Genomic DNA, 27300 nt, shown 5'->3' on the forward strand with positions numbered 1-27300 from the left:
TAAAGGTAAATATGAAGAATCTTATTTGGTTGGTTATACTATAGTTACAAATATAAAGCCAAAGGCATTCAACCTCATAATTAGGCAGGTGGCAAGGTCTCATAGCTACTATTGTATGTTCTGCTAACATGCGCATTTGTCTACAGTAACCTACTATGTATGAGCCAATCCTTCATACCACCTCTGCAAATTATTCTTAAGAGTCTTATCAGTCTTCATCACTCCTCATCATCTCAGAGAAGAAATAAATGGGTGTGTTGATGTATAGTTTTCTGTTGGTTTGCTCTATTTTTCCTTCTGTGTTTATTGTGTGCCATTCTTCAGGACCTAACACAAACTGCATTCTCAGCACTTGTTACCTCTAAATTCTGTTATACTACAAACACCAAAACCAAACACTTCAGAGTATTAATTTTTTAACTTTTTCCACTACGTTTTCCTGAAAGATAGCTTTTTAGCACAGCAGAGAGAAAAGTTGAAGCATCTTTGAACTGTCCTAGCTTTGCTAAGACCTCGAGAGCATTCAGTTGGGGATTTTTTTGTTTGTTTGGTGGTGTTTTTCTGTGGATTGGTATGTTATTTTGCAAACCACAAAATTTAGATGGGAGACGGTGGGAAGGTAAAAAGGGAACGTACAAATTAAACTTATGAATTACAGAATTAGCCATTACAGATCAGATTGTGTTCTTCCCTATGGCTCTGCACTGATCAATACCTACTCACCTACCTTCAAAAACTGCTTTTCACTGAAAACAGTTTTACATTCCAAAGTAAACTGTGTAACATGGCCTGGTAAACACAGAATCACAAATAGTCATGGTTGGAAAGGACCTCTGGAGATGATCTAGTTAATCTCATCCTAAAAACTGTTCCTCAAGGGAACAATAACAACAACAAAAATGAGTATGGTAACTCACCTCTGCACCCCATATGGCCTTTCCAGAATAGGTTCCTTAAATGGGGGTGGAATATGGCCAAAATAATCTGGATAGGCCACTTCTGAATATTCCGGAATAGATTTTGTGGTTTTTACCATTTCAATATAAAGATCACAGTCATGAACTGATGATACATCGGAAACCTCAAGCATGACTTGTTCCCCTGATGAACTAGATCTGGAATCCTCCTCCTCCTCTGAATCCACTCCAGTGCAGCAGAGTTTTCCCAGTTGGACAGATGATCCTTCAAATAGGCTACTTCCACAGGGTGAAACATGTTCACAAGGCTTACTACAAGCAAGTGTGGTAAGGCTAGCTATGCTTTCCTTCTTTACTACACACCCTGGACCATAATACTGATCATTTTTTGCACTGTTCTGCAGACTGATTCTGTCCAAGCCTTTTACAATTTCTTGGCTTAGACACTGGCATGATGGAAGCATGTTTCTTTGATCATTTTGGTGATGTGAACTACTGTCTTTCATACCATCTTTCTTTGGTAGTTCCAGAAAGACTGGCCTTCTATTATATTCCTCTCTCAAAAAAGGATTGCTTTCCTTCAAAGCAACCCCTTTCGTTGACTGGTTTGCTTCAGCAGAGTGCTCCTCGCTGGCTGTAGGAACAACGATAGGTCCACTCAGATTTGCATCAGGTACAAAAGGCTTTGGTTCCTTGGAAACTAAGTCCCATTCCTTAAAAAAAAAAGGTGAAAAAATAATTTAAAAAATTATTAACAGTTCCTAAGTTCCATTTACATTAGAAACATTTCTCTTTCCCTGTTCCTGAGGTAAGTTTTTGAATAATCCAAAAGAAATGTAATTTAAAAGATAACAGTTATTATGTTATAAGCTATCATAGCAATTAAGGTTCATCTTTTACAAGATGAAAGCTTTAAAGCCATAAACAAGTAGTTCATCAATTACATAGTATCAAGTCAATGCAATTGACCCAGATATTTTAACCACTGATTTTAAGTAGATGCACAGCATAAAGGAAATACCTAATACAATGAAGCTCTCTCAGAAATCTCATGTCCTTTCTTACTATTTTATTTCTGCCATGTCCAATAATTAGACATCAGAAAACAGTTTTGTTTACATCTGCCCACAGTTCCCTTCTCAGTCAGACTGAAGTAACCATAACATTTAACTAAGTTACTTAGTATATACCACTCTCACATGTAGAACTAGAACTGCAGACCCATGTTTCTTGGCTAGAGGAACTATCCATCAAAAAAAGAACTTCAAAGTGTATTCCAGAGTCAACCCGACATAACAAGAAATGTCCTGAGAATCATATACTTTACCTGAAAGTTTTCTGAAAGTTCTGGGAAAAACTGCTCATACATTTTCAATTCTTCTATGGGTCTTCCCAATTCCTGTCTAGGTTTCAGTTTATTAATATCAGTCTCAATATCATCATTCTGAAAGATCATCAGAACAAATTAATCTTCCATCCAGAATAAATACACTTCTAAAACATTAATCTGAAACATTTGCTTCTAATGCCTGACACAGCCATGCTTTAAAAGCTGAATACCCCTATTTGAAAATTAGCTGAACTGCAGCTTTCATCATGAAGATTTAAGCAGCTCAGTTTTATTAGTATGCCTAAGTTTCTATTTCAACAGAAATACTAAAACATCTCAAATTTCTTGCTTTTACACAAATTTATTATATACTGATATCAGATTACACTTTACATGAGATCTGTGTATATTTTGACTATTGCAACTTGGAATGTGGAGACTTCAACTGATTGCAGTGACAAAGCAATGCTGCCTCCATAGAAGACACTCCTTTCATCAGGGATCATCAGACCCTTGAATAAAAGTTGCCTTTCCAGTCCATGGACAGACAATTCAATTAACTCCTAAATACCTGTAATATAAAAATACTGAATAAGGTAGTTCTGACCAAATATCCAGCCATGTTCTGAGTGGCAGGTGGAGAGCAGGATAATAACTTCCCAAAGTGGTACAACAGTGAAAGATCTATCTGTGCCTCTACAGTTGCCTGAACTTACTACCTTGCTTAAACACTGATCTACTCAATCCCAGTCCAGAATGATCAAAAAAGTGAGAGCAGCTCCTACATACTGAGCAGCTTATGCAGGAAAAGTGGGCTGAGAGAAATACAAGTGGGGAACAGAACACTGCCAAAAGAGTTTGCAGTTCTGTTCCACTGTACTCCAGACACATTAAGTGTGAAGTAAACAGATTTTGATAAAAATCTTGAAGCCATCTGAACAGGAAAGGCTGATATTTCCAAGCAGCACCTGCTTCCTTTAAGTTTCAGGAGCTTTTTTAATTTTGTCTCTACCAACCTTAAAATGTTGGTCTTTGTCATCATCATTTTCAGTTTCAATTTCAGATTCTGTTTCAGCATCATCGTTATCATCACTTTCATCTACTACATCATCCACTACAATACAAAAAAGTTCGGTAAAGCAGATTATACATTTAATCCAATATACAAGTTCAAAGAAGAACTTCTCTGTTCTGGGTTTATTTTCTTTTTCACTTACCACATGAAAAAGAATTTGAAAACCAATTCATTAACTAGTCTTGCTTGTCATGTTTTCATTATGTTTTCTCATAAAGGGTTTCCCATGCAGGAAATCTGCTGACCGTCAATAAAAGGCTCACTCAGAAGTTTACAAATTATACTGACTTTCTAGTGTATTCAGAACAACTACATGTATTGCTTTTATAATACTGACCACAGAAGATTGCACTTTTAAAAAACATGGACCTCTACCCATCCCACATTCTACATGTCTTTTAACACAGAAGTTTTTCCTTTTAAAGGAAATCCTATGTATTCTATTTCCTTAGGTTTTTCTCTTCTTTTTATAGAAGATAACAAAACCATTTGAAAAAACATACCGGTAGTTCACTGCACCAGACTAGGAAGTTTCTAAATAGGTATTATAGAGTACCAAACATACTGTATTAAGTGGAGATTTATTTTCTGTGAATTTTGAAACACACTTCTAGATCTATTTTATATGTGAAGACAAAACATAAACTCCTTACTCCTGGAGTTTGAGTCTGACCCACTTAAACTCCAGTAGGATAGCTTACTTCTTTCAGACTATGATGACATTTTGTTTCAGGAGATACTGTGAATAAGAAGATATTAATAAGTCTGACTTTGCCTCTTCATTTTAGAGTAACTTTTTGACAGCAACTTTATTAGTTGCCTACCCAGGTCCAAAGCTGTTTCACCATATCTGAATATGCATTAAACATTAATTCTCTGAAAATAATGAAAGATGTTCATGACAGGCTGAATCCATTTCCTACAAAACAGCATACAAATGCTTTGAAGACAAGTGTTTCCTAAGAGACTGCAACAGTCCAAAAAAGCAGTTTTACTTTTTCATCATGCAAATGAAGGAAAAAACACAATAATTTAAAAACGCCAATGCTTCAAGTGGCACATGCTAATCTAAATTCACCACACCCTGAGTTATCAGGATAACAGAAAGAAAGGAATACGCGCTCCTGTAAAGCAGGATGTACACTACATCACATTTCACACAGCAGAATGTATATAAGTGAGTTAAAAGGAGAGACCATTTAAGTTTTTATACAGCCTATTCTTTACACTTCAGACTTTGATGAACATCACCTTTTAGTTCCTGTTTTCTTTTTTATTTTATAACCACAGGTGTGGACAAAGTTTTCATCACTTAAAACCTACAATTAGAAACTAGTGCTCCACACTAACAGTCACAGACCCTTTCCTAGTTAAGAAGAGCATCAGAGTCCAAGTTTTAGGTGAAAACACAAATAACTGCAATTGATTCCACTTTACACAAAGCAGCAATAGACATACTCAAAGACAAAGTATTACAAAACTACCATACCACCAGGAGGCAAACTGTACAGCTGAGCCACAGGACCACTGGCAGGAATAATTGGGAGTTGGAAATGGAAAGCACTTTTAATAGTTGGTAAAGGAAGACGATTTTTAGGAAAACATTTTCTCATTATTAGGCTGGATGTGTTGACGAGAGGATCAAGAGTTCTTACTGCAAGGCACTCCTATTAACAGAGAATAACAAAAAGTATTTATCAAACTAACAGTCAAACTACATTTGTTACACTATTAATGAATTCTATAAATCTGTATTTTGGTTACAAAATAATTTGCTAATGTCTCCTTTGAAGGCCAGAGAAACTTCTACCAACTCATATTCACATCTTTTCAAAAATCTAAACTTCAAAATTAAAAGGTATTTTTACCTCATCTTTTTTTAAATTAAGTTCAACCACGCCTTCCAGAGATAGACACAGCAAAATATTAGCAAATATTAATTTAATTGTGTACTCTTTCACTCTATTTCAGGCTGGTACAGAAAATAATGCTTACTTCCATAATCAGGACTGACCACGAACCTCATAAAAGAAATACGATGAACTTGAGGTCAGGATCTTTTTAAAGCTAAAGAGGTAAAAACACCAACATAAGAAAAACCAAACACGATAAACTTACTTGTGAAGTGTTGTAAAGAATTTTCATCCCATTGGCATCAATGAATGCTTTTCTTCCCAGTTTGATGTTTGTAACACTTTTAATGCACTGCAAAACTCCTTTACGTATCAGCATGTATCTGTGACGACTATCATGACGGTGCCAATCAACATAAATCGTTAAAAGCACTTGCACATATCCTCTGTCTACTGCTCTCCTGGCATTTGTTTCTTTGCAAAAAAAGTTAGGAAAGAAAATTAAAAATTGACCAAATTACTTCGGTATTACTTTCACATCAATGTTTAAATTATTCTTTTTATGCAAGAGAGTTGTTTCATTTTAAGTAGTGTTTTAGCCACACTTAGCAGAGTTTTACATCAACCTAAACAGAAATGACTGAACAATTGAAACCAGTAGTCTAAACTTCATTCTTTGAATAATACCACATGTAATTTTCGTGGTTTACCAGAAGAACAGTGTGCATTACACTTAAAGGTAATGGTAAGATGATGTCATCTGCAAATTTAAAAAAATAAAAATTCTACAAAGCATATCTATGTCTATCCACACACACTTTGTAGACAAAATATTTGAAACAAACTTCTTTTCACTTGCAATCCATACAGTTTTGCAGCAACTATCACTCAAATTTGATAAACTTATAATACCTCTACCCCAAATACTGGATAATCAGTATGACAACTGCACTATACACGTCATAGATTAGTGTTTTTATCAAGAGGTTTACTTACATAAAGTGTAAGAAGTTACAATGTCAAAACCCCTAAGGAGAAGATATCCCTAAATAAATGCACAAGATCTCCTGCTTTAAAGACATTTTCAACACTTCATTTCTCTCCCGAATATTAAAATTTAACTGCCAATTTACAGAATAGAACATTGACAATGATATAGACTCATTTCCTTCCCTAATTTTCCCTAGGAGAATTTGCAAAATTTTTAAATACACAAATCAGAAGACCAAGGTATCACACTGAACAAACATGAGTAAACTGTGACAATCAGTACCAAAATTTCCTGTCATTTGTCTGAAATGGTTTTCTGCAAATCTAGTCACACCTAAGTTCTTATCCAACTCCACTGGAAGTACTAGGAATGCTGCAGCTTTAACACAACTGTTTGGAGAAAACGAGTTTTTAATTCCCTTCTAGATACAATCCTGGTTCAACATCTGCAGAGACAACATTTGTTGCTTGCTGCTGGATGAGACAGTCCATGCCTGGAAACAGACTACTGTTTTGTTACCCTTAATTCCACTTCGTGAGCATCACTGACAGACTTGTCATTAGGACCCAAGTCCTAATTACTCAGAAGAATTACTGAAGAATACCTACATTTTCCCCTGTCATCCACAGATATTTTCATATATATATATATATATATATATATATATATATATATATATATAAAAGATGCACAGGAGTTAAGTTATAGACATCCATTACTGAAGGGCTGAGATGAGCGAATGTAAAAGGCTATTTCTCTACCTCGGATCCAGATCAGTTTTGCAGAAGCAGTGAAGCCCTTCTGCTGCATAACTGAAGAAATACTAACCAATTATTAAACATATAGCTATATACAACATAAATAAATCACCACAGACTGCAGATAAAACTGTACCTTATTTCTAGCTTTCCTCACCTTGATTTTGTTTAGGTCACAGACTTAATGTTAGTTTTACTCTGTCTATACACACACACATATATATAGCTCAAGTAGACAAACAGTTTCTTGTAGTCAAACACTTACTTGATTTTAGCAATGCAGCAAGTGTGTCTAAAGCAACCCTGTCAATATAACAAGAAAAGTCAAAACAGCAACCAACCAGTAAGCTTAATCTACAATACTATAAAACTAGACAAGACACTTACTGCTAACAGACATATAAAGTCTAGCCTCATCTTTTCCTGGTTGCATTGTATCACAGACTTCACTTTTAAGATTTGATTTTACTAAGAGATCACATAAATCTGCTGTATCTGAAGTCTGATGGTAAAACTTCTGATGGTAAAAATATCAATGCAATGGCTATCCAAACTTCCAGCTTTTGAAAAAACACCGTGACTATGTAATGTTTATGATCGACACTCAGTGGTTGTGACAGTTCTGAAATTCATGTTTTTGTTAGCAACAGAACAAGTATTTCCACAAAGGACATTATTTTCAAGAACTGTAGGTCAGTACTGGTGGTGTATTAATATATTGAGAAGCAACACCCATCAATCTGTACTACCATAAATGATGATCGGTGTGAGAGTTTTCTTGTACACAAAGAAATTTTTTCAATTAACTCAAATTGTAAAACTAGAAAACATATAGACTTATTTTTCTCCTCTTTGTGAAGACAGACTTCATGTATATGATCTTACATCATAAACAAGGATATCATGATTACTCACATCATAGAATAGTAAGTTCTAATGTCTAATTTTAGGCTGGGGCTTAAAGGAGCAGAGCTTTTTTTTTTTTAGTCTGCCACAGGTAGGTACTTCAAAAAGGTGGAGTGTATAAAGAAAGGCTATCTTCAGTTATATCCACTTAGCTAATTTTTACCCTAAATTCACCAAAAAAACCCAAAACAAACCCCAAGCAATCAAAAAAACCCATAAAACCTATTTACCACCATGGGGCTGGGAATCTAAAGTCATCACTTTCAGCTAAACAGTGAATTTTATGGTTTTTTAAACACAACAGCACAATGGCCCACTAGACAAATATTGCTGGGACTTCCTACTCTATATTTTATATTCTTGCTCCGAGACTCTATAACTGATTTGAAATAAAACAGAATAAAACAGAAAGAAAATTTTATTACCAAATAAAAGGCATAGTGTCACACCAAAAGCACAAGGCAGATGCAGAAGCCAATTAAACAAATTGAAAAATAATGGGACTGTCTTGATCTGTTTGTTGTGATTTGAGGATAATTACTGTACAGTTTCCATTCAGGAATATTAGAGACAGAAAAATAATACTTATATTATTTTACCAGTACTTCAAACAGACATTCCAATATTTTGTGTTACTCTACTGGGTAAAATTAAACTTCCCATCTCCTTTCACTTTATTAATATTTATTATTCAAATATTAATTGTTTGATTTCTCTAATACTATTTTTAATTTACAAGTAAGTTTTGAAACATATACAAGGTTTTACCATACACTATATTAAAGAGACCTTACTTACTTCATAAGGCTAGTGTTCTTTTTACTAAAAGGGCCAATGATCTTAAACATCAGTTCTACTACTCCATTCTTTCCCAAAGATACTGCATTTACAGCTGGAAGAGTTAAAAGTAATCCATTTTAAGATAATGTAATAAGAACGGCAAAAGAAAAAAAAAATCAATATACTCAAACTAAAGTTGACACAAGTTAATTTTGAAGTACAAAAAATGCTTGTGCTTTAAGACATACAATGACAGGCAGACACACTACACATAATCAGCATGACAATCCAATCTTGATAGAACTTGGAAAAGAAAAAAAATGTAATTACTACTATACAAATAAAATCATGTACTACTTCCAACACAGGCTTCTGCTTTCTTTGTTATTAAAATACATTAAAAAAAGAATTTTCTTAATTCAGTTTATCAAAACAACAGGCTTTCTAAAATTTCAAGTCTAGTAAGTTCTATGACTTGCTACTATAATTTAGTATTAGGATAGACAGGTACATTCACCAGGGTTTGAAAGCCAAGAGTCTGCTATAAAATTTAAAAATGCCAATTGGTATAAGCTTTCCTGAACTACACGTTATGAACATATGTTCTCAGAAAAAAATAGTATAAAATTAACCCATTTGAAAGGGAGAAAATGAAAAGAAATTATGCTAAGACCTATTAAGTTCAAGAAATATGCACTGAAAGTATACCTGGCTAAAGTCCAACAGCCACTGAAAATAGAAACTGCTGAAACAGGCACAGAAATTCAATTCCTGACTGAGTTTAGCAATATGTGCTCATGATAAAGCAGGAAGACAGCAGCTAAGACTTCAACATAACAAATGCTGTTATTAGTGTAGACTTTAGTATGTGAACCTCAGTTGCAATTTCATCATCATTAGCAGAAACATTACACCAGAACCTAAGAAAAGTCAGGACTTATTCTAATAGTAACTGTACTCAAACTTTAAACAGTTCTACGCACCAGAATGTTATGAACTACTACTTTTTCTGTTTCTAAGGAGTGGGAAATACAGAAAGACAGAACTGATCTTAGCAGAAGCCAAATTGGAGACTCAGTTCAATATGCCATTTTCAGGATGAAGCAAGTTTTCAGCTAACCAATGTTAATTAATGTAACTATCTGTATTAGACTCCTCAATTTGGAAGCACTTTACCTCATTATCAGTCTGCTCAACAGAAATAAAGCTTCCACATTTTGAAAGTATTAAGGGTTTATGAATTATATCTGCTCATGAGAATGTCCTGAAAACATAATCTCACAGATCATCAAATCAGTTCTCTGGGGCAAACATGGTTATGTTTTCAATTTCTTGCACTTATTTAAGATGTTTAATGACCATTTTGAGCTCAAACGAAAAACTTAAGAGCATCTAACCGACAGCAGAAATACAGCAAGAACCACACTATTTTGATCAACTTTCTACTGCCTGTCCCAACAATCAGGCTCTTGTGGAAGAATATTACCCCAATAGTAGAGCACTTGTACACAGGGATTAAGGAAAAGGTTAAATTAAGAAATATAATATTTCCTGTGTGAACCAAGTGTTAAATTAGCAATAAAGAAATAAAATTAAGAAACAAAAATAAAAAAAACACATGAGCATGAATAACAAAGAGAATAACTATTTAATTCTAAGTGCTTTCGCAAGCACAATGTTAGTATTTCCGGTTTACATTTTCACACATCAGCATTTATGCAAATTAGATAGCTCAAAATTCCACACATTCCATAACATTGGTTAAAAAACCCCCAGCTTCTTCTAGAGTTTAAGCAATTTTAGGATATAAAAAGCAAGTTCTCAGAAAGAATGTATTTTAAACACTTAATATTAAACAAGCATCCAAATCTGGTATTTTAACCTTATCTAGGTAAAAAACTTTATATTACATGGAGAATAAAATAATTATGTGCAATACTTACAGTTGGTTGAGTAAACTCTTAATACTTGAAGACACGGCAATATTAGCCTGTGGTTCTGCAAATTCTGCTTCACTAAATTCAACGGTATGTTTAGGACACCATTTATTCTTGCTTTCATGCCAATCTTTTTGTCTGATGTCAAAGAAATACAAGATCAATCACACTAATTTTGAAATTATTATTAAAAAATAGAAGTTAAATGGTTGAATTTCTTCTAGTCATAGAAGTAGATGTCAGCTCTGCGTATCTACTTTGCACCACTCTTCCCCCCATCTCACTCCTCCTTTTGCTCTCCTCTATCAATTCTGAATACATATATGCTTACACAATAGGAAGAAATTTTTTTTTAAATTTCAATTATAAAACGTCAATGTATTATGCCATAATATCACCTTTTGGACCAATTTTTGCAAGAAGAGTATGAAGAAGCACCATTAATTCTTCATTTGGTGGAGAGTCTTTGCTGGCAGTCAAAAGCAACTGTAGTAAGATCTGTGTCCCTCCTTTGGTAACTAAGACACTTGCTCTCCGACCGCCACCTAGAAATTAAAATTGAGCTGATATCTCTAAAGCCAAAGAACAATGAAATATCTAAGCTACAGTTTTCATAAGTCTTTAGAACAGCAATATTTTAATATTTTATTCATATGTGACTGCACTATGCAAGGACATGCTGGACTTAAACTTATTATTTGTGTAGGATTATTTGCAAGGTGACTTCAGTCTTTATGTTCTTTTAATTCTGCATATCAGTCCGCCTTAGCAAATGCCAACAAACAAAAAACCAAAACAATAATAATAAAAAGCCTCACAAAAAACCCAAACCCAATAAAAAATAAACAACCAAAACAAACAAAAAAATGCCTGAAGAATAATGTACAAATATAATCATATATGACTCCTTAAGGAAAACTTACCAACTGAGATTACTTCAATGAGAATATTCAATATATTTAGAATAGTTTGAGGATCTTTTGTATTCTGCAACAAAAAAGACAGTGATGTTTCCCTAACGTAGCAGTCTATTACAATGGTTTAGATACTTTAAAGCTAGGAGAAATTGCCACCACCAAATCAAGAAGAACTTAGGATGTATAACCACCCAGCTAAACATCCCACTACACACTTGAATTACCCACAGAAGCAAATAAAATCTACTTTGTAGTATGACACAACAATTAGAACTGATAGGTGACAAGAAATTCATAAGTAGGTTACTTAAAGACAGCATCTAATCATTACAGCCCAACACCACAAGTTTTGGAGACTCCAAAGGATAATACAACATATTTCATAATAAAAAGCCCAATGATAAAATGCAAAACTCACTGTGCACCCATAACCACAGAGATTAAAAGATTTTACCTCTAGGGTTGCCAGGATAACGTCTATTCCAGTGGAGCCCTTAGAAGTCATCTCCTTCCTGGTTTTTTCTGTCAGTGAAAAAAAGACTAATACTAGCTTGCAGAAATAAAATACGTGATCAGAATGATCATAATATCTACACTGCAAATAATAAAACCTATTAAAAACTACATAAAACTAAATAAAAAACGTAAGCAATTCTAAAACTCATTTTTGTTTTCACTTGCTGAACAATCTTGTCATATCCTAGAAAAAAAAGACTGTAAAGAAAAAAAATCAGTAAGAAAGTTCTCTTCCAGAGACTTCTGCTTCTCATAGATATACATATATACGCACATACATATATCAAGTGAATTATTACTTAAATTACAGCTGTTTGACAATAAAAAATTAACTTAGCGTAACCAATACTGTACCAGATAGCATTAAACGTGGACTTAAATAGATGCTTTCAACAGTGACAAAAACAGATGGATAGTCAAGTTCACTAAACAAAAATAAAAATTCAAGTCCAGCAAGGAAGATACACAATAAGGAAGGCTCAAAAGGGAAACTACTAAAACTACAAAACTTAGATAATTACCTTGACTCTGAACCAGATGAAGGATCTTAGAGGTAACATATCTGGCATTGTCTGATTCTCCTAATACAGAGTCCAAATTGATCTTCTCCAACTGTGACAGCAGGGATACAGTCCGAGAATTGGCAGAAATGCTACAAGAAGGATTTTTTACATTTTTTTTTGTCTAGATCAGAGAAAGAAAACCACTAACAACAGGAACTCCATCTCAGAGTAATGGCAGTGGCTAATTCACCTTCATATTTTATCTTGACTGTAAAACAGTCTTAATCCTCCTTAATTCTGGTAAATTTACAGATTTTGCAAAACCTGAATTGCAGCAGACTAACTATACGTAACAGCATCTCCAAGAGCAACTGTGAACAGAGAAATCAGTTGCACCAAGTAAAATGCAGATATAGGTACAGATGTTGTTTATCTATGTCACTTAGAGTAACTTATATTTAATAATTCGCATTAAGTGACAGGATACTGTATCAAACCTGCCACTCAAGGAAAAACTGGCTACAAACAATCCCAAAGACTGTCTCACAGGTTGGCATTTTGAAGTGGGAGAAAAGACTGTCATTCGTGAAATGAGCAAACTAGCACCCACCAGCTGAAGAAAAAGAACACCATTTTGAACGAGAAAGCTTTGGAACATTTCCAAAGTTATCATCAGGGTTTGGATTCATTTTGAACACAAGGGTATTGTGGCCTGCCAACAAAAAAATTGCCTTGAAAATGTATTTTAAGAGAAGACACAATTTCAAACCAGTCATTCATATAGGCAGGTAATTACAAAGAAAGAATGACTGTAAATATTTATAGTATTCTAAACAGTCAGCCTAGAAACTGTTTATTTGCTTTCTAGTTTAACATCATAAAAATTATTCAGAATAGTTTAGAGATTCACATTCCTACATGAAAGTAATCTGTAGACAAATGTTTGACATTTTAATTACAGTCATGTAGTTAACTACAGGAAATCATGACTTCCAAGAATTAACCTACATTGACTTTTCACTTCTGTAACATTAGGGTCCCACAATAATCAACAATAATTCATTTTACACTGACATTGTTCTGACTCCCTACAATAAAACTGAAGTCTACAACATTGCTTTATAAATTCTGTCAGTTTTGTTTAAAACAATGAGGAATTATTACTCCTTGATTTGTATTTTATATCAGTGTAAAATACTTTCACACTTACAGTTAACTCTACTAAAATGTTAAAATCAAGGGAGTAAGGTAGCCAAGGGCAAAGGTTATGCTGCCGAGAAAGCAAATTGATATAAGAGCTGCTGAGGAAACTCCTTTTACCACTTTCACTTTTCCATATTGATCTCTAAATGAGAAACATAGCCAAAATCTATTTCAGACTACAGATGATACTTACAAGCTGCTAACAACAGGAATAAGAAATGGTTATATTAACTATAGACTTAAATCAAAGCCATTTTATATTGTGAAGTAAGCACATCACCTTCTCAGTTATTTGCTAGCCTTTGATTTCAGAATATTTCTTTAATCTAAAATAAATCTGTCTTGGGTGTTGAAACACTAATTTCCTTGTTTAAGTAAAGCATAATCACTCCAATACTTTCTCATCATCCAAAAGCAGGTTTAGTATAAAGGTATTTTTATTTGCGTAACCTTTTTTTGTGTATTTTTCCTCCTCTGTTTATCCATTTGAAATGCTCCAAAATTAACCCAAGATTTTAATGAAATGCATAAGCTCTATTGACCCAGTATACAAACTGGCAAACTTACACAAGGTGTTATCTTCACCAGCTCCACAGTCAAAACAAGCAACAGTCCCGCCAAACAACACATAAGCCAGTGTGTATGAGAACTGCTGCTTCAACTTCCGTATGTGTGTGTATATGTATAATTTCCATTGTGGTATATCCCTGGTCTTACCATGAAATAAATGTAGTTTGAAAGCTGAAAACAAGCCAAGAAAGCAAAGCTGATCCTTAGAAATAATAAAGATTTTAAAAAAATGGGGAAAAAAAGTTTTTGCAAAGATAAAACTCACATGTAGGCATTAGAATGTCAAAGCAAACCTCATTTTTGACCGCTACAGCCTGCAAAATTCAAGCAACACTGGTGCCTGTAAGCAATTTACCAGGTACAGGAAGTTGGCATCTAACATAGTTTCTCCATACTTACTAAAAGCTTTAAGAGGTTTAGGTAGGGTAAGTCATTCTCGTTACTGGGTGGTATAACAATTTAAGTTTTAAGATTTAGAGTTACAATCTCCGCCTGGGGACAGAGCTTCTATCAAGAGCAATAAGCACTTATTGCTGCAGAGCTATCTTTAGAATGGTTTTCGGCTATTTGTCCTGCACAAAGTCTTCCAATATAAATATAGCCAAATAAACTTCATATCTTCACCATACCCAATCAAGCATCCTTGAAACTGGCATCAGCCAACACTGAAATATACATTAAAGTCTTGATATCCTCTTAGTTATGACTGAGTTTTCATCTTAAACTAAGATTTGTACTCTTATTTATTAATATTCTACACTAATATACACAGTGGTTGTAAAACTGTGACAGTTTTCAATGTCTGCACAGTAAATCAAAAAGACTGTAGGACAGGAATTATGGCAGCCAGCCAGACATACAGGAGTAGAATCAGTAATACTGCTGTGACAACCCATTTGACCTCAGAACAAAATGAAAGTCTAATTTGTAATGAGACTCTTTCTCATATCTGTAATGCAAATACATATGTTTTGATCAACAAACCATTCAGGATCCAAATCTAGAAGACAGTTCTCCAAAACAGAGAGGCACCATGGAATCCAATATTTTTAACAGCAAAAAACCAGAACGGCACAATAAAAACTGTGTCTTATCAGAGCTATGTTTTCTCTCAAGCTGCTGACATTGCAGAACCTCGCACAAATACTCTGAAGACTGTGTCCTGACTTTCATAGTGACCTGACAATGACAGACACAGCAGGAGCCAAAGACTCAGGAGGAAGAGCCAAGACTTTACTGCGTTTAGATTGTGAGGGTATAAAAGCCTCTTCCTTTGCTCAAGGTCCCTCCTTGGAGGCACCAGCTTAAGCTGTTTCTGTGCTGCTACAGCATGAATAAATTGCTTTGGGGAACGAGACATGAGACTCTGCCATGGGAAACCTGGGGTCAAATTGGTATGCAGGTAGTGTAGACCAGCCACAAGAATTCTGAATGGAGTATCCAATATACACTGGAGTCATCAACAATCAAACTAGAAGAGCACTAACTAGGACTCCAACTCAGTCAAAAGCCACTGTCAGAAGGAACGTGATGACGCAAACAGATCTCACACACCAACATGCAGGCTATCCAGGTCTCCAGTTGCCATGAGTGCCTGAGTTTGTCACTGATAAGGAGGGCAGTGGAGACAAGATGAAACTAGTTTTCCCACAATATGAATAACCCTTTTTGTTATTAGAAGTCGCATTTTTCACCTCACTCATTCTAAATCCTTCTCACAAGAGCACTCTGTAATCACCGAGAGATACATACAGTCTCTATAATCTTTATTTATTAAAAAATTCTGACTAAGAAGCACCAGAAGAAACTTCGTAACACCATAAAAACTATTCTCTTCAGAGTTCAATGAAGACCACAGCTGCTCTTCGTGGCATACATATGCCAAACCAGTCCTTAACGAACTACAAAAATGATGATACAATAACCAAAGGCAATTTCATTCTAACGCTTTGTATCCCTTCATTTGAAAGTTTTTCTCCCTGAAGTTTAATCTTAATATTTCTGGCACTTCTTACTACCAGTGTGACTGTCCTTTACCTGTTCCAGTCATATACCTCTTTAAGCACAGTATCTTGCATATATTTCCATCAAATATTCTTAACCATTTTCTGCATTTCACAAGAGTATTTTGAAATTGTTTGGTCCTGCAGTAGTTTTACAGATCTTTCCAGTTTCAAGGTGTCTGCAATTTTAACAAGAATTTTGTTCTGTTATGGATCATTAGTGAAAACCCAGAATATTTCCAACCATTAGTTGTAAGCAGAAAGAGAAAGAAAGAGTACATGCAAAAATAAACTGTGCACTGTTTCCTTCTGACAGTCATCAACTACCACTAGTCTAGTAGCCAGTCAGTGCTTTATTCTGTCCAAAAACAACCAATAATTATTCTTCTGGGATGGATTTAGACTTTCTGTAAGTGTCTTGAGGTAAAAGTTTACCAGTTTTATTTGATCCTGTACAGTTCATGTCTCCATAGGCAGGAAACTCTTTCTTTATCCCACATACAAATGCTGCAGCTCAAAATGCCCCTCACACCACCACTTAGCTTGCAGAAGGGAAGCACTGAACACCCTTGCCATCATTTCAACTGCTGCCAAAGCTTACAGCATTACTTGAGGTAGCCAGAGAGCTTTGTGGATTTCCTCCTTCTCTGGTTAGGAAAGCTACAAGTAGATACAGAGGGTGCATGCCCAGACAGTGAGAACAGAGGACTTCAGAGGCTCACTTTTGAAAAAGAATTCCCTCAACAAGAAACCATTTTCTCAAAGAAAGATCCCTCACTGCAGGGACATTTCTTCCACTCCCAAAAGGTTTAAGCATTCTAACTCTGATTATGAAGAAGTGCTAGACTCATAACTCTCCATTACTCACTGTATGCCACTTTCACTATGCAAATGCTAGAACACCTCATCACAGTTTTCTGGTTGTCTACTCACAATGAGAAAGAGAACTCTAATGGCTGCCAAGGCAGCTTATAAAACTTCCCTTATCTTAGCATGGTTTTCAGCTATTCATCTTGAAGAAGCCTTACAAAATATAATAGTCAAATGAAGGATGTAATCACTTTCCCAACTGTACCTACTTCCTCTGAAACTGCTGTATGCAGTCAGCCAGCACAATGATGCATAAGGGAATTTCTTCTTCCCCCACAGTAAACAGGTCTTCTGTATTTTGGTATGTTCCAGTGAGCCTTTAAAAACCTATTTTAAAATAGGCAGGCTTTTCATGAGTTTGTTCTGATTTTATTCCAATGCAAATAAATTCAAACTATTTTTTTTCTCAACCATTTCCACAGTTACCAAATAATCTTTAGAGAGCCAATACTTCTTATTAGTTCAGAGCTATCTCTGTAAACAGAGTCACCATAACTTATTGAAGATTTAGGGAACAGTTGTTTTGAATTGCAGAGATAAAACGTTTATTTTATCTCTATAACTAAAGAAGAATAAATGGCACTTAAGTGGCCACTCTGCAAAAACCTAATATTCTTCGTAATAGTATATTTCATGTATTATAATTTGTAGTGTTTTCATGAATACTCATTGCTAACAGAGAGTTTGCTTTCCTTATCATAATGCCTAAGGAGCTAATTTACTATAAGGAGAAAACATAATTGTTTCTTTACTATTTCTTTTGATCCACCCCTCACACAAATAGGAACAACCAGTCTCTGATATCGAGCCATTCCACTTCTAGTCAGCAGAAGCAAAGACGATACTACACACAAGAATTTAAATTCAAATTTTAAATAGATTCCAAGACACAAAACTAACGCACAGTAGAGCAGATTCTTCATGCAAATTCACCCACTCACTTAGAAAATAATGAGTACTTCAGAGAACTAAGACTGAAGCCAAAATTCCGTATTTTGCTGCCTGTACATATTTTTTTTAATCTGATTAGATCGTTTGACTTAACAAGATGGTGTAACCTATGCTATCTTAAGAAAAAGACTGAAAGCCTTTCAATAGTTTCCTGATGCTTAGCAGCCTTCCAGAAACAATCTCATAAACTTTTCAAATGCTTGCTAAAACAAGTTAACATGTAATAAACACAACTTTTCAACTCGACATCTTCTACAATCCCACTCTTGTTTGTTCTAGCTATATGTTGGATTGCAGGATTGTTGCAGAATGACACACATCTTATGACAAAATCATGGCTTCTTACACAGTATTATAAACTTGTTCTTTAATTCCTTCAGCAGAGATTATTTTATGCTTTGCCAATATGTGCAGTGAAATTATTAATGTATTTTTCAATTAAATTTAATGTATACTTTATATTTGAACATATCTAACAGTAACTGAAAATTTAAATTTTGCAAATTATTTATTAATTAAGCTACTTCATGCTATCAATATTGATTTCTTCAGTGTTTCAGGACATCAACTTACACAGTCTTACCACGGACCCATAATAATGGAAGTTTCTCCAACGCTAGTCTCAGCTTCATATATTTTATTTATCTTATTATTAAGATAAAGACTGTTTTTTCACAGATCTCAAATAGCTTCATGTTGAGAGGTCACTATAGTTTTTGCAAATTTACCTTTTTTCAGATGATGTTTTTACTTTGTTCATATCGAAAGATGATTCTTCAAATTGCCATTTCTGATAACCTGGAAGATATTAAACAACTACATATTGTCAACATCTTTTGTTCTTTAATGATGAAATGCTACCACCATACTGAATGTCTCTACACTAGAAATGCTAAAGAAGTTAATTCACATTAATTGCATTTCTCCACACAGTCATCACAAGCTCTTCTCTCTTCAAACTATTTGATCCAGTTTTTAAAATAAATTATTGCATTGTAAGTATGGAGTATGATTCTGCATTATAATTCAGTCTTACCAAAGCTCAGAAAATCTGATTATAATAGAACAGAAATTTGCATAAGTCATTTAATAGACATTATTTTCCTGTAAAGTTTTTGTTGAAGCCAGTAAATACACTTTTTTAAACTTACTTGACAATGTTATATGATGCCACAACATACTTATTTCTGACTACCATTTCATGTATCTATAGAGTAATTAAGTCTGGAGGTACAGTGAGAAACATGGAGTATTTGGTGTTCTTATTTAAGCAAGACCTGAATATATTTCCTGGACAGAAACCATATCATGCTAAGAACTCAATTTTCCTATCCATTTAAGGATGTAGTGTCCTCAGGGCACAACACTTCCTCAAATGGTGCCTCCAAGGTTGCAGTCTACAAGACCATTAACTGAACCTCAGTACCCATTTGAGATCTAGTATGAATGACAAATACTCCCACTGTGACAAAAAATAGTATCCTCCAAGAGCACAGTTGTTAGTTTAAAGGTAGAAGACAGAGCAAAGGGGAAAATGGATGTTCAAAGATATGGGTGCTGAGAATGAATATGATAAAGCACTTTTCTTTTGGAAAATGCAGGCAATAAATTCAGCCAACCACACACACAGAGCTGCCCCCCATCCCCTTCTCCCCAAAGAAATGTGTAAAACCTCTCAGAAACCCTTGTTGTTCAACACCTAAAGTAATCAGATTTTTATTACTGGTAAGTTCCATGCGGCAACTGCTAAAAGCCTAAAGCAGATGAAGTAAGAAGCAAGCTTATTTCCAGACTTACCTGAAAGCAGAATCTTTTCCCAGCAGCCAGGAAGCAAATGCTTAGCTTTTCACCAGAATTCCAGCTTGACTCAAGTTAACAGGTGTCCTAGGTTTCTCCAATTACCCTTCAAGTGTAAAGTATCTCAAAATCCTTTAAAGAAAATAAATAGTTACAAGACAATAGCTGTGCCCACCACAATACACACAATTTCATGAATTATAAAGTCTGGACTATTTGAACCAGGTTGCAGGTCTTACTGGGGGGAAAATATTAGACTCTTGAATGCAAGTAGCCAGGTCTGTTTTGCTTGCAGCGTTGACCCACTGTCATACAGTTGATGAATGGTCTGACAGTGCCAAGACTGTCTATATATTATAGTGTACTGAACTGCTGTACAAGTGGAGCCAGCTACTGTGCTGAACTATCTTGAACTGCAAGATCTTAATTTGTTTGTCTAAATTCACCACAAAGTATTTAATAAGTGCTAAAGTGCTTACTAATACTCCAGGTCAAAGGGAAAAGTCAAGTAGATAAGAAAAAGTACAAGAACCTCTGAAAAAAACCAAACCAAAAGAAAAACCCCAAAAAACAACCACCAGGGAGAAGGAGCAGGGAAAAATGAAAAGAGATAGAAATGCACACAGTAGCAATCCAGAGAGTCATGGTGAAACATTTATGTATACTAAAGTAAAAAAGTTTCTCTAACATTTTACCAGGTAACGCAAAATTACTAATTTAAAATTACTAATTTAAAACTTTTAATATTATACTTATTTTGAATAAATGATTGATAGAAAGGTAAAGGCACAAGGTGAATGAGTCTCAATTTAAACATACATTTTAAATTTAATACCACTTGCCTGCGAGTGGTAGTCGAGCAGAGGAAAAACTAGTATCAGTTCTGCTTTTAAAGGAACAACAACAATAACTGAATAAAAGCACCTCAAGTTGAAGAGGAGCAGAAGAAAGAAAGGAATGTTGACTAGCTAAAATTCCAAGCTAGTATATGCTTGATTCTCTGCAATCTCCCTCTGCCTTTTCACATTGCCTGTGAATCCTCTCACCTACACAGAAGAAACAGGCAGTGTCTTCATGGGAAATTTCTCCAGAAGCATGAAGTTCCAAATCAGAAAGCTGCATTCACTGGTAACAGTGCTACCAACAGTACAACAAATTAAATGGACTGCAAGAAATTATATATAATTTTCACCTCTTCCTTTCTCTTCAGAAAAGCTCATAACTGCCTCACCCCAAGGTCAATTCAGTGTCACTGAGCCACTGACTCACCTTCTCACTGATCCACCTTTTCAATGCTATGAAATTTTGACATTGGCAAGGTTCATGCAAAAGGGAGGAGTATAATCCTTCCAACAGTTACCTTTCATAAAAAGTTTTCACATTTGCCAAAACGTAACAGAATAGTATGGAACACAGTCTCCTACTTCTTGGATAAATATTCTAACCAGGAAACTACTGCACAAAATGGCAAGCACTATCACAAAGCAATTTTCTTTTGCTCAAAATAATGGCTAAAGAAACGAACTTGTACCATTTCATTCAGACCTCATATTTGGACATGACTATTAGGCATTGCTGTGATTGCCTGCTGGACTGGAGAGGACTTGTAAGGACACCATCTTCCTGAACACTAAGTTGACATACTTGTATTAGATGAACACCCAGATGCTCAGTCTCTTCAAGGCAGTAATAATTCTGGTCAGACATTGTAACAGGATTCACAGGAAATTTTACTGATGTAAGTTCTGGGGCTCTCAACATAAATGGACTTCCTGAAGCAAGTCCAGAGCAGGGCAATAAAAATGACTGGGGTGATCAACTCTCCTATGAAGACAAGCTACATGAATTGGGACTGTTTAGCCTGAAGATGAAAAGGCTCTGGGGAGACTTTATAGTAGCTGTCCAGTACCTAGAGGGGGCCTCCAAAAAAGCTGGAAAGGGACTTTTTACAAGGGCATGTAGTGACAGGACAAGAAGCAATAACTTTAAACTGTAAGATGGAAGGTTTAGGTTAGATGTGAGGAAGAAATTCTTTACTGTGAGGGGGTTCCCCTAGTCCAGTGTAGATTAAACCAGAAGCAAACTGACCTTTCATTTCACAAACCCTAGTCTCAGAAGCTGTTCATAGGTCAAAAACATTCTTTTTCAAGGTACTTGCGAGTCTGTTTAAACAAAACCATATAAAAAGACTTCTGTACTCTTCATTCTGTAGGCTATATTAATTCCAAAATACTACTTATGATTTACATTTTTAAACATAGCAGTAAATTATTTGCAGGAACTATTTACCTAAGTAAATTTACACTTGCAGGAATAAGGTCTGTGTTCAAAATTTAGAATAAGCAACATGTGACAGCAGCAACCACTGCCTCAGTACCAAAAGCAACCTATCCACAAAGCTTGTAGAGAGCAAAACACCGTGACAACCAGCATTCTAAATGTGGCAAAACCACATGAATACCCCACACAATATGGAAAACAGCAGTATATTACTTGACATTATACAAAAAAACATTCACCAGGACAGCAGAATGCTCATCCTTTGACAGCAGTAAGAACTGGCCACTGTTACTGATACAGCAGTGCTGCCTCTACCATCTCATCCTCCTGTACCTTAAGGAGGACTGGCCCTTTGCAAAAGGCTTAGCAATTACACCTTAAGTAGTGCCTCCGGCTGTCTAATCTTTTACTCTTTCACACATGACATATTGTTTTCCAGTTCAGCATCCCAAGCGACAACTTCCACAAGTATCTTTTTCAAAAACTGGTTGTTTGTGCTTTTTTTCAGGGAAAGCAATTCTATTTTAAAGTCATACAAACCAGCAAGGTTATCAGATGCGAAAAATTTCCCTAATGAAAACATAAGATCTAATGTTGGATAAAAAAAATCTCACATGCTAATTGGGGATGCCAAAGTTATTTATACAAACTGCTTTGAAGCCTGAAAGCTTAATCCACAGTACAATACATACATGTTTTGGTTACCTATAAACCAACTTAAAACTCTAGTGATTGAAAACCTGGGAAAATCCTTCAAGCTTTACAACTAAGTTTCAAGTTGGTAAACACTACATCATACTCAACCACAATCTAGTAAACAGAACCATACACATAAATAATTATGACTGATGTGGTAGTGAAAATTTGTTTTCTGAAGTTGACTATTCCTAGCCCAGTTCCTGAACCTTCTTCTACAAGAACTGGAAAACAAAAACATAGACTTCCTACTCCATGACAAATCTTACTTTGTGGAAGTTTCATAGGAATTAAAGTCCTAGTCAATAGTCCACAGGGAGACAATTTTCAGAACCAGCTATTTCTTTAATTAAATTCTAAAATAGGATGGAATGGCTTTGAATACACACTAAACAGTTATTGCTTCCTAATACTTTAACATGTAGCCATACAAAAAACTTTTAGTGTCATCAAAATATTATAATATCCCTAAAGGTACATTAAAAGTATTTCTTCTATGAAAAGAATTTTGTTCAAGAAAGGGTAGAAAGTAGTCCTTCATCTAATGACTAAATCTACCCAACACTTCTAAGTAGAAAAAAAAATCTGAAGTTTTTGGTCGAAGAGAGTCTAATTTTTAAATCCAAAACAAAATGAAAAGACTAACAACCTTTACCAGTCAAAGAAAAAATACTTCTGAAAATCAGCTATGCCTTTCCCTTGTACCATTTGCTATAAATATTTATAGTCAGGAACAAAATAGTCAGCTGATTAGCTCACCCATTGCTGCATTATAGCAAACTGCTGACTTTTTGACGTGACTACATAAACTGCAACACATAATCAGACATTCAAAACAACATACATAAAGCTTCACAGAAGACTGAAGCACCAAAGTCCTTTACAGCAGCTTGCCAACTATGTCATGCAGCCATTACCACCAGTCCACTTAACTGTAAAAAGAAGGCCTGACACATGCAGCCAAAAAAGCTGTAAATACCCAATAATGATTATGAAAGAAAGAAAAGCATTGGCCAGGAAAAGGTAAAATAAAAAACAGTACTTCATTTCTTGCCTGGAAAGAAGCTCCTAGAAAGTTACTGGCATTGCAAGCATAAGATTACTTCAAGATATGACAAACCTGCTATCACCAGGGTCACATGGGATCACGTTCAAAGCTGACATGATTTAAGCTGACAGAAATACTGCAGAAGTCAGCTACTTCTTACCCCACTAGCATAACCCTTTCATCAGGTAGAAAGTGAATGGCACAGGGAGGGAGAAGGGAGCAATAAAAATAGCCAGAAGGAAAAGGACAACCATAGCAGAAACTAAGCATTTCCCTACACCAGAAACTGAACAAGAACTGGAAACCTTGTAACTTTAGCCAGCTCTTGGAAATGTTCCATTAATACAGTGGGAAATGTCAGAGGTGCTTTCCAGCACCTAACCCAGTGACTGCTGGTTTACTCTGTCTCGATGGTTAAGGTCAGCCTGTAAAAAAATCAACCCAAACATCTAAATTTGCTAATTCTAGATGAGTTAAAGCAAACCCTCAATCCTGGTTTTAATCCAGATGGAAAAAAAAAAAGAAAAAAAATCCATGGCTCTATGTTGTAGATTTATCTATTCAAATACTTTCAAGCCCTTCAACCTCATCAGTGCACAGAAACACAATCACCACAACCTATAATACTCTCAGCAACTGTTCTCACTTTTAAAATCTTAATTTTGATCGTTTTGCTTATGAATTATACTTGGAGCAATTAAAACAGTATCGCCTACCTCCAGTATGCAAAAGCCTGGACATTCTGTTTCTCATAAATTTTAAGTTGTACAGAAGTTGTAGTGAAAATGTATATGTGCCTTGTAATGCACTGAATGTTTTAGGACTGTCACCTTTGTGGCTGTTGCAAAAAAGAGGAAGGATGTTTGGGTGCTCCCTTCCTCCCAGCTACTTCCAATCTTTCTATGTCTTACTATTACAAAACTGTATTTTCAAATGTAAACCATGCTGAATCATCTATGTATCCAGGCCACACACTGGACAGCTCATAATCTTCTTGATGCGTAGCACAGGATATTGGACAGCTAAGCTGTGGAGAGTGGCAGGACCTGAAAACATACCCAGAGACACACTGCCGTTATAAATCCCTCCAATGCACTCACACGAGCAGCTGCCCTGTTCAGCACTCTCACACTCCCTCCAAGAAAATTGACTTCCCGCCTATGTTGTTTAAAGAGTTTCAACATTTCAATTACTGCAGTTATATTCCAGAGTCAGGGTGACTCAAGCAGCATTCAGTTCTTTCAGACATTAGCAATTCGTATCATAGGAGCAATATCCTAAGAGCACGCAGCTCACAGATAACAGGAATTAAAGGAGATGTTTCAAATAACATACTGAGAGCCAAAAAACAGGTGATCCCCAGCTATGTCTAGCAGAGTATCATCATAAATTTTACAGACTGTGAAGTCTCTAATCATAAGACACACTGCTGACAAGCTGTTGAGTGACAAGCTGAACATCTTTCCTAAACTAAAACCTAAAAATGAGGTGAAAGAGCAATCTCCTTCTGTAAGCCAAGAGGACCTCAGAGAGCCCTTCTCCTGATTTTTTCTCTTTTAATTGTAGCTTCTAACACATAATTTCAGTGAATTTGCTCCCAGCAGCAGTAAGCTAACCAATATAAATCTTCTACCAAGAAACCTGAATATTTTTCAAGTTCAAAAGCTTGTATTTGGAAGAAGATCTGTGAACTTCTTGAACACGAAACCTAAAATATGAGCACTGTCACCTCCAACACCTAAACTGAAAGTTAAGCTTGAGATCAGGTATCATTTCACACATAGATCAGGTGCCACTTCACACACCAAGACTACTCCTTGGTTTAGTATAATTTCCTTGCTTTCTGAAAAAAATAAAAATACTTTTTTTGAAGCTTAAAATAAAAAAAGTACTTCCCTTAATTTATGCTGGTATAAAAAAAAATTCCCAGTAGTGAACTGAAACACAAGAAACTATGTGTTAAAATTATTTTGATGGCAAATAAGAACAGCTCCATAAAAAGATATTGCCTTGCCACTCTTCCACCCAAAAAATAAAAAAATATTCCAACACAGACTTGCATTCACAACACGTAGCATGAGATATAATTTCCAGAAAAACTCTGCCGTCTCAAGTATGATTTCACTGAAGGATTAACCAGAAGGTGGGGCTATCCCACTAGCAACATCCAGTCACCCAGCATTATACAAAATACACACGGAAAGCTACAAGCAAAACACGGAAGATTTTCAAGAAATACAACCTACAAAGGTAGTGCACACATGTACTTCTCTAAAGGAACAACATTCGTGGGAATATTCGTTGGAGAGCTAATTCCCTCATGACAGAAAAATAAATACACAAAAATCAACATTCATACCACAAGACTATACAGAAGTTTTACACTATACAGGTACACAGAGGAATTCAATCTCTCCCTGTAGATACTATAGAAAGCCTACCGCTCTAAGTATCTGTAATAACAGTTCATCCAGCTCAGGACTCCTAAGTATCTGACAAAGCTCAGTGCCTGAAAACAGTTTACACTGAAGAAATACACCACACCACCCCCTGATATGCAACCTATTTCTCAAACCTTTTCTGTCGAGTATTTGAACTGACACCTAGAGAAAAATACGTGATATGACAGATTTCCATCACTGCAAGAGGAGGCAGGAAAAGGAGGGGGCAGAGGGGGGAAGAAAAACCAAACCCTAAATATAACAAACCCCCACACACGGAGCGTTAAGTTAGGCAGACGTTGGGTAGGCCAAGTCGCACGGTACATGAGGCAAGTGTTATTCCAACCGTCGTGTTTTCCATGCAATGCCCGCGCTGGGTTACCCCTCCTGCGGGACAGGGGGCACGGAGCCGCAGCGTTCGGAGGCCGGAAAGGCCGGGGGTCACCTGCAGCCTTTGCAGCACCAGGACTGCCCGGCAGTGCCCCCCGTAGGCGCGGCGCGGAGGAAGCAGCTCGCCCCGCGGCCAGCGCCGGCCTCCGTGCGGCTCCACCCCGCGCCACGGGCAGACCCGACCCCGCCGGGCCCGGACACCAGGCACCGCTCCTACCGTAGAGCCCGCGCCCACCTCCGCGGGTGGGAGCGCGCGGCCCAGGCGGCCCCGCCGCTCCCCGGCAGGTACGCGCCCCGCCGCCGCGGGGAGCCGGCACGGAGGAGCCCCGCCCCGCCCCGCCCCAGTCCCGGCTCCGGCGCCAGTCCCGCCCCGCTGCGGCCCGCTCCGCGCTGCCGGGGACGATGCCCGGCCGCGGGGCTTCACCTTCGCGGTAGGCGGGGAACTCCTCACTCACCCCGCGGCGCTCAAGCGGGGCGCCGTGCGGCGGCGGCTCCGCGCTGCGACCCCGCCGTCCTCAGGCGCGGCGGCAGGACCTGCCCGCACCGCAGCGCGTCACCGGCCCCGCCG

At 36.4% G+C, this 27300-nt stretch overlaps 1 protein-coding gene across 10 annotated transcripts in view; it reads right to left on the bottom strand.

Moving 5' to 3' along the window:
* Positions 1-27270, bottom strand: part of AGTPBP1 (ATP/GTP binding protein 1) — a 56565-nt gene extending 29295 nt beyond the window's left edge. For 5 of the 10 annotated variants that reach the window (XR_003526185.1, XM_027634330.1, XM_027634338.1 and 2 more), the window contains exons 1-15: positions 27188-27270; positions 19878-20009; positions 18809-18878; positions 12502-12632; positions 11919-11986; positions 11471-11534; positions 10946-11092; positions 10554-10685; positions 8629-8722; positions 7190-7227; positions 5441-5649; positions 4812-4989; positions 3264-3361; positions 2245-2361; positions 918-1630 (exon numbers count right to left, since the gene is read on the bottom strand). Coding sequence is in view for 9 of the 10 variants with exons in the window: in XM_027634330.1 (XP_027490131.1) it covers positions 918-1630; positions 2245-2361; positions 3264-3361; positions 4812-4989; positions 5441-5649; positions 7190-7227; positions 8629-8722; positions 10554-10685; positions 10946-11092; positions 11471-11534; positions 11919-11986; positions 12502-12632; positions 18809-18840 (2021 nt within the window). In the remaining variant the exon portion in view is untranslated. Of the gene's footprint in view, positions 1-917; positions 1631-2244; positions 2362-3263; positions 3362-4811; positions 4990-5440; positions 5650-7189; positions 7228-8628; positions 8723-10553; positions 10686-10945; positions 11093-11470; positions 11535-11918; positions 11987-12501; positions 12633-18808; positions 18897-19877; positions 20010-20923; positions 21856-26619; positions 26731-26949; positions 26970-27187 lie in introns of those variants that run through there. The other 5 variants (XM_027634333.1, XM_027634336.1, XM_027634335.1 and 2 more) reach the window with 5 other exon arrangements.
* Positions 27271-27300: the final 30 nt, after the last annotated feature.

This window comes from Corapipo altera, unplaced genomic scaffold, assembly GCF_003945725.1.
Source record: "Corapipo altera isolate COAL_440 unplaced genomic scaffold, ASM394572v1 61411, whole genome shotgun sequence".
In the NCBI taxonomy this organism is placed as follows: Eukaryota; Metazoa; Chordata; class Aves; order Passeriformes; family Pipridae; genus Corapipo; species Corapipo altera.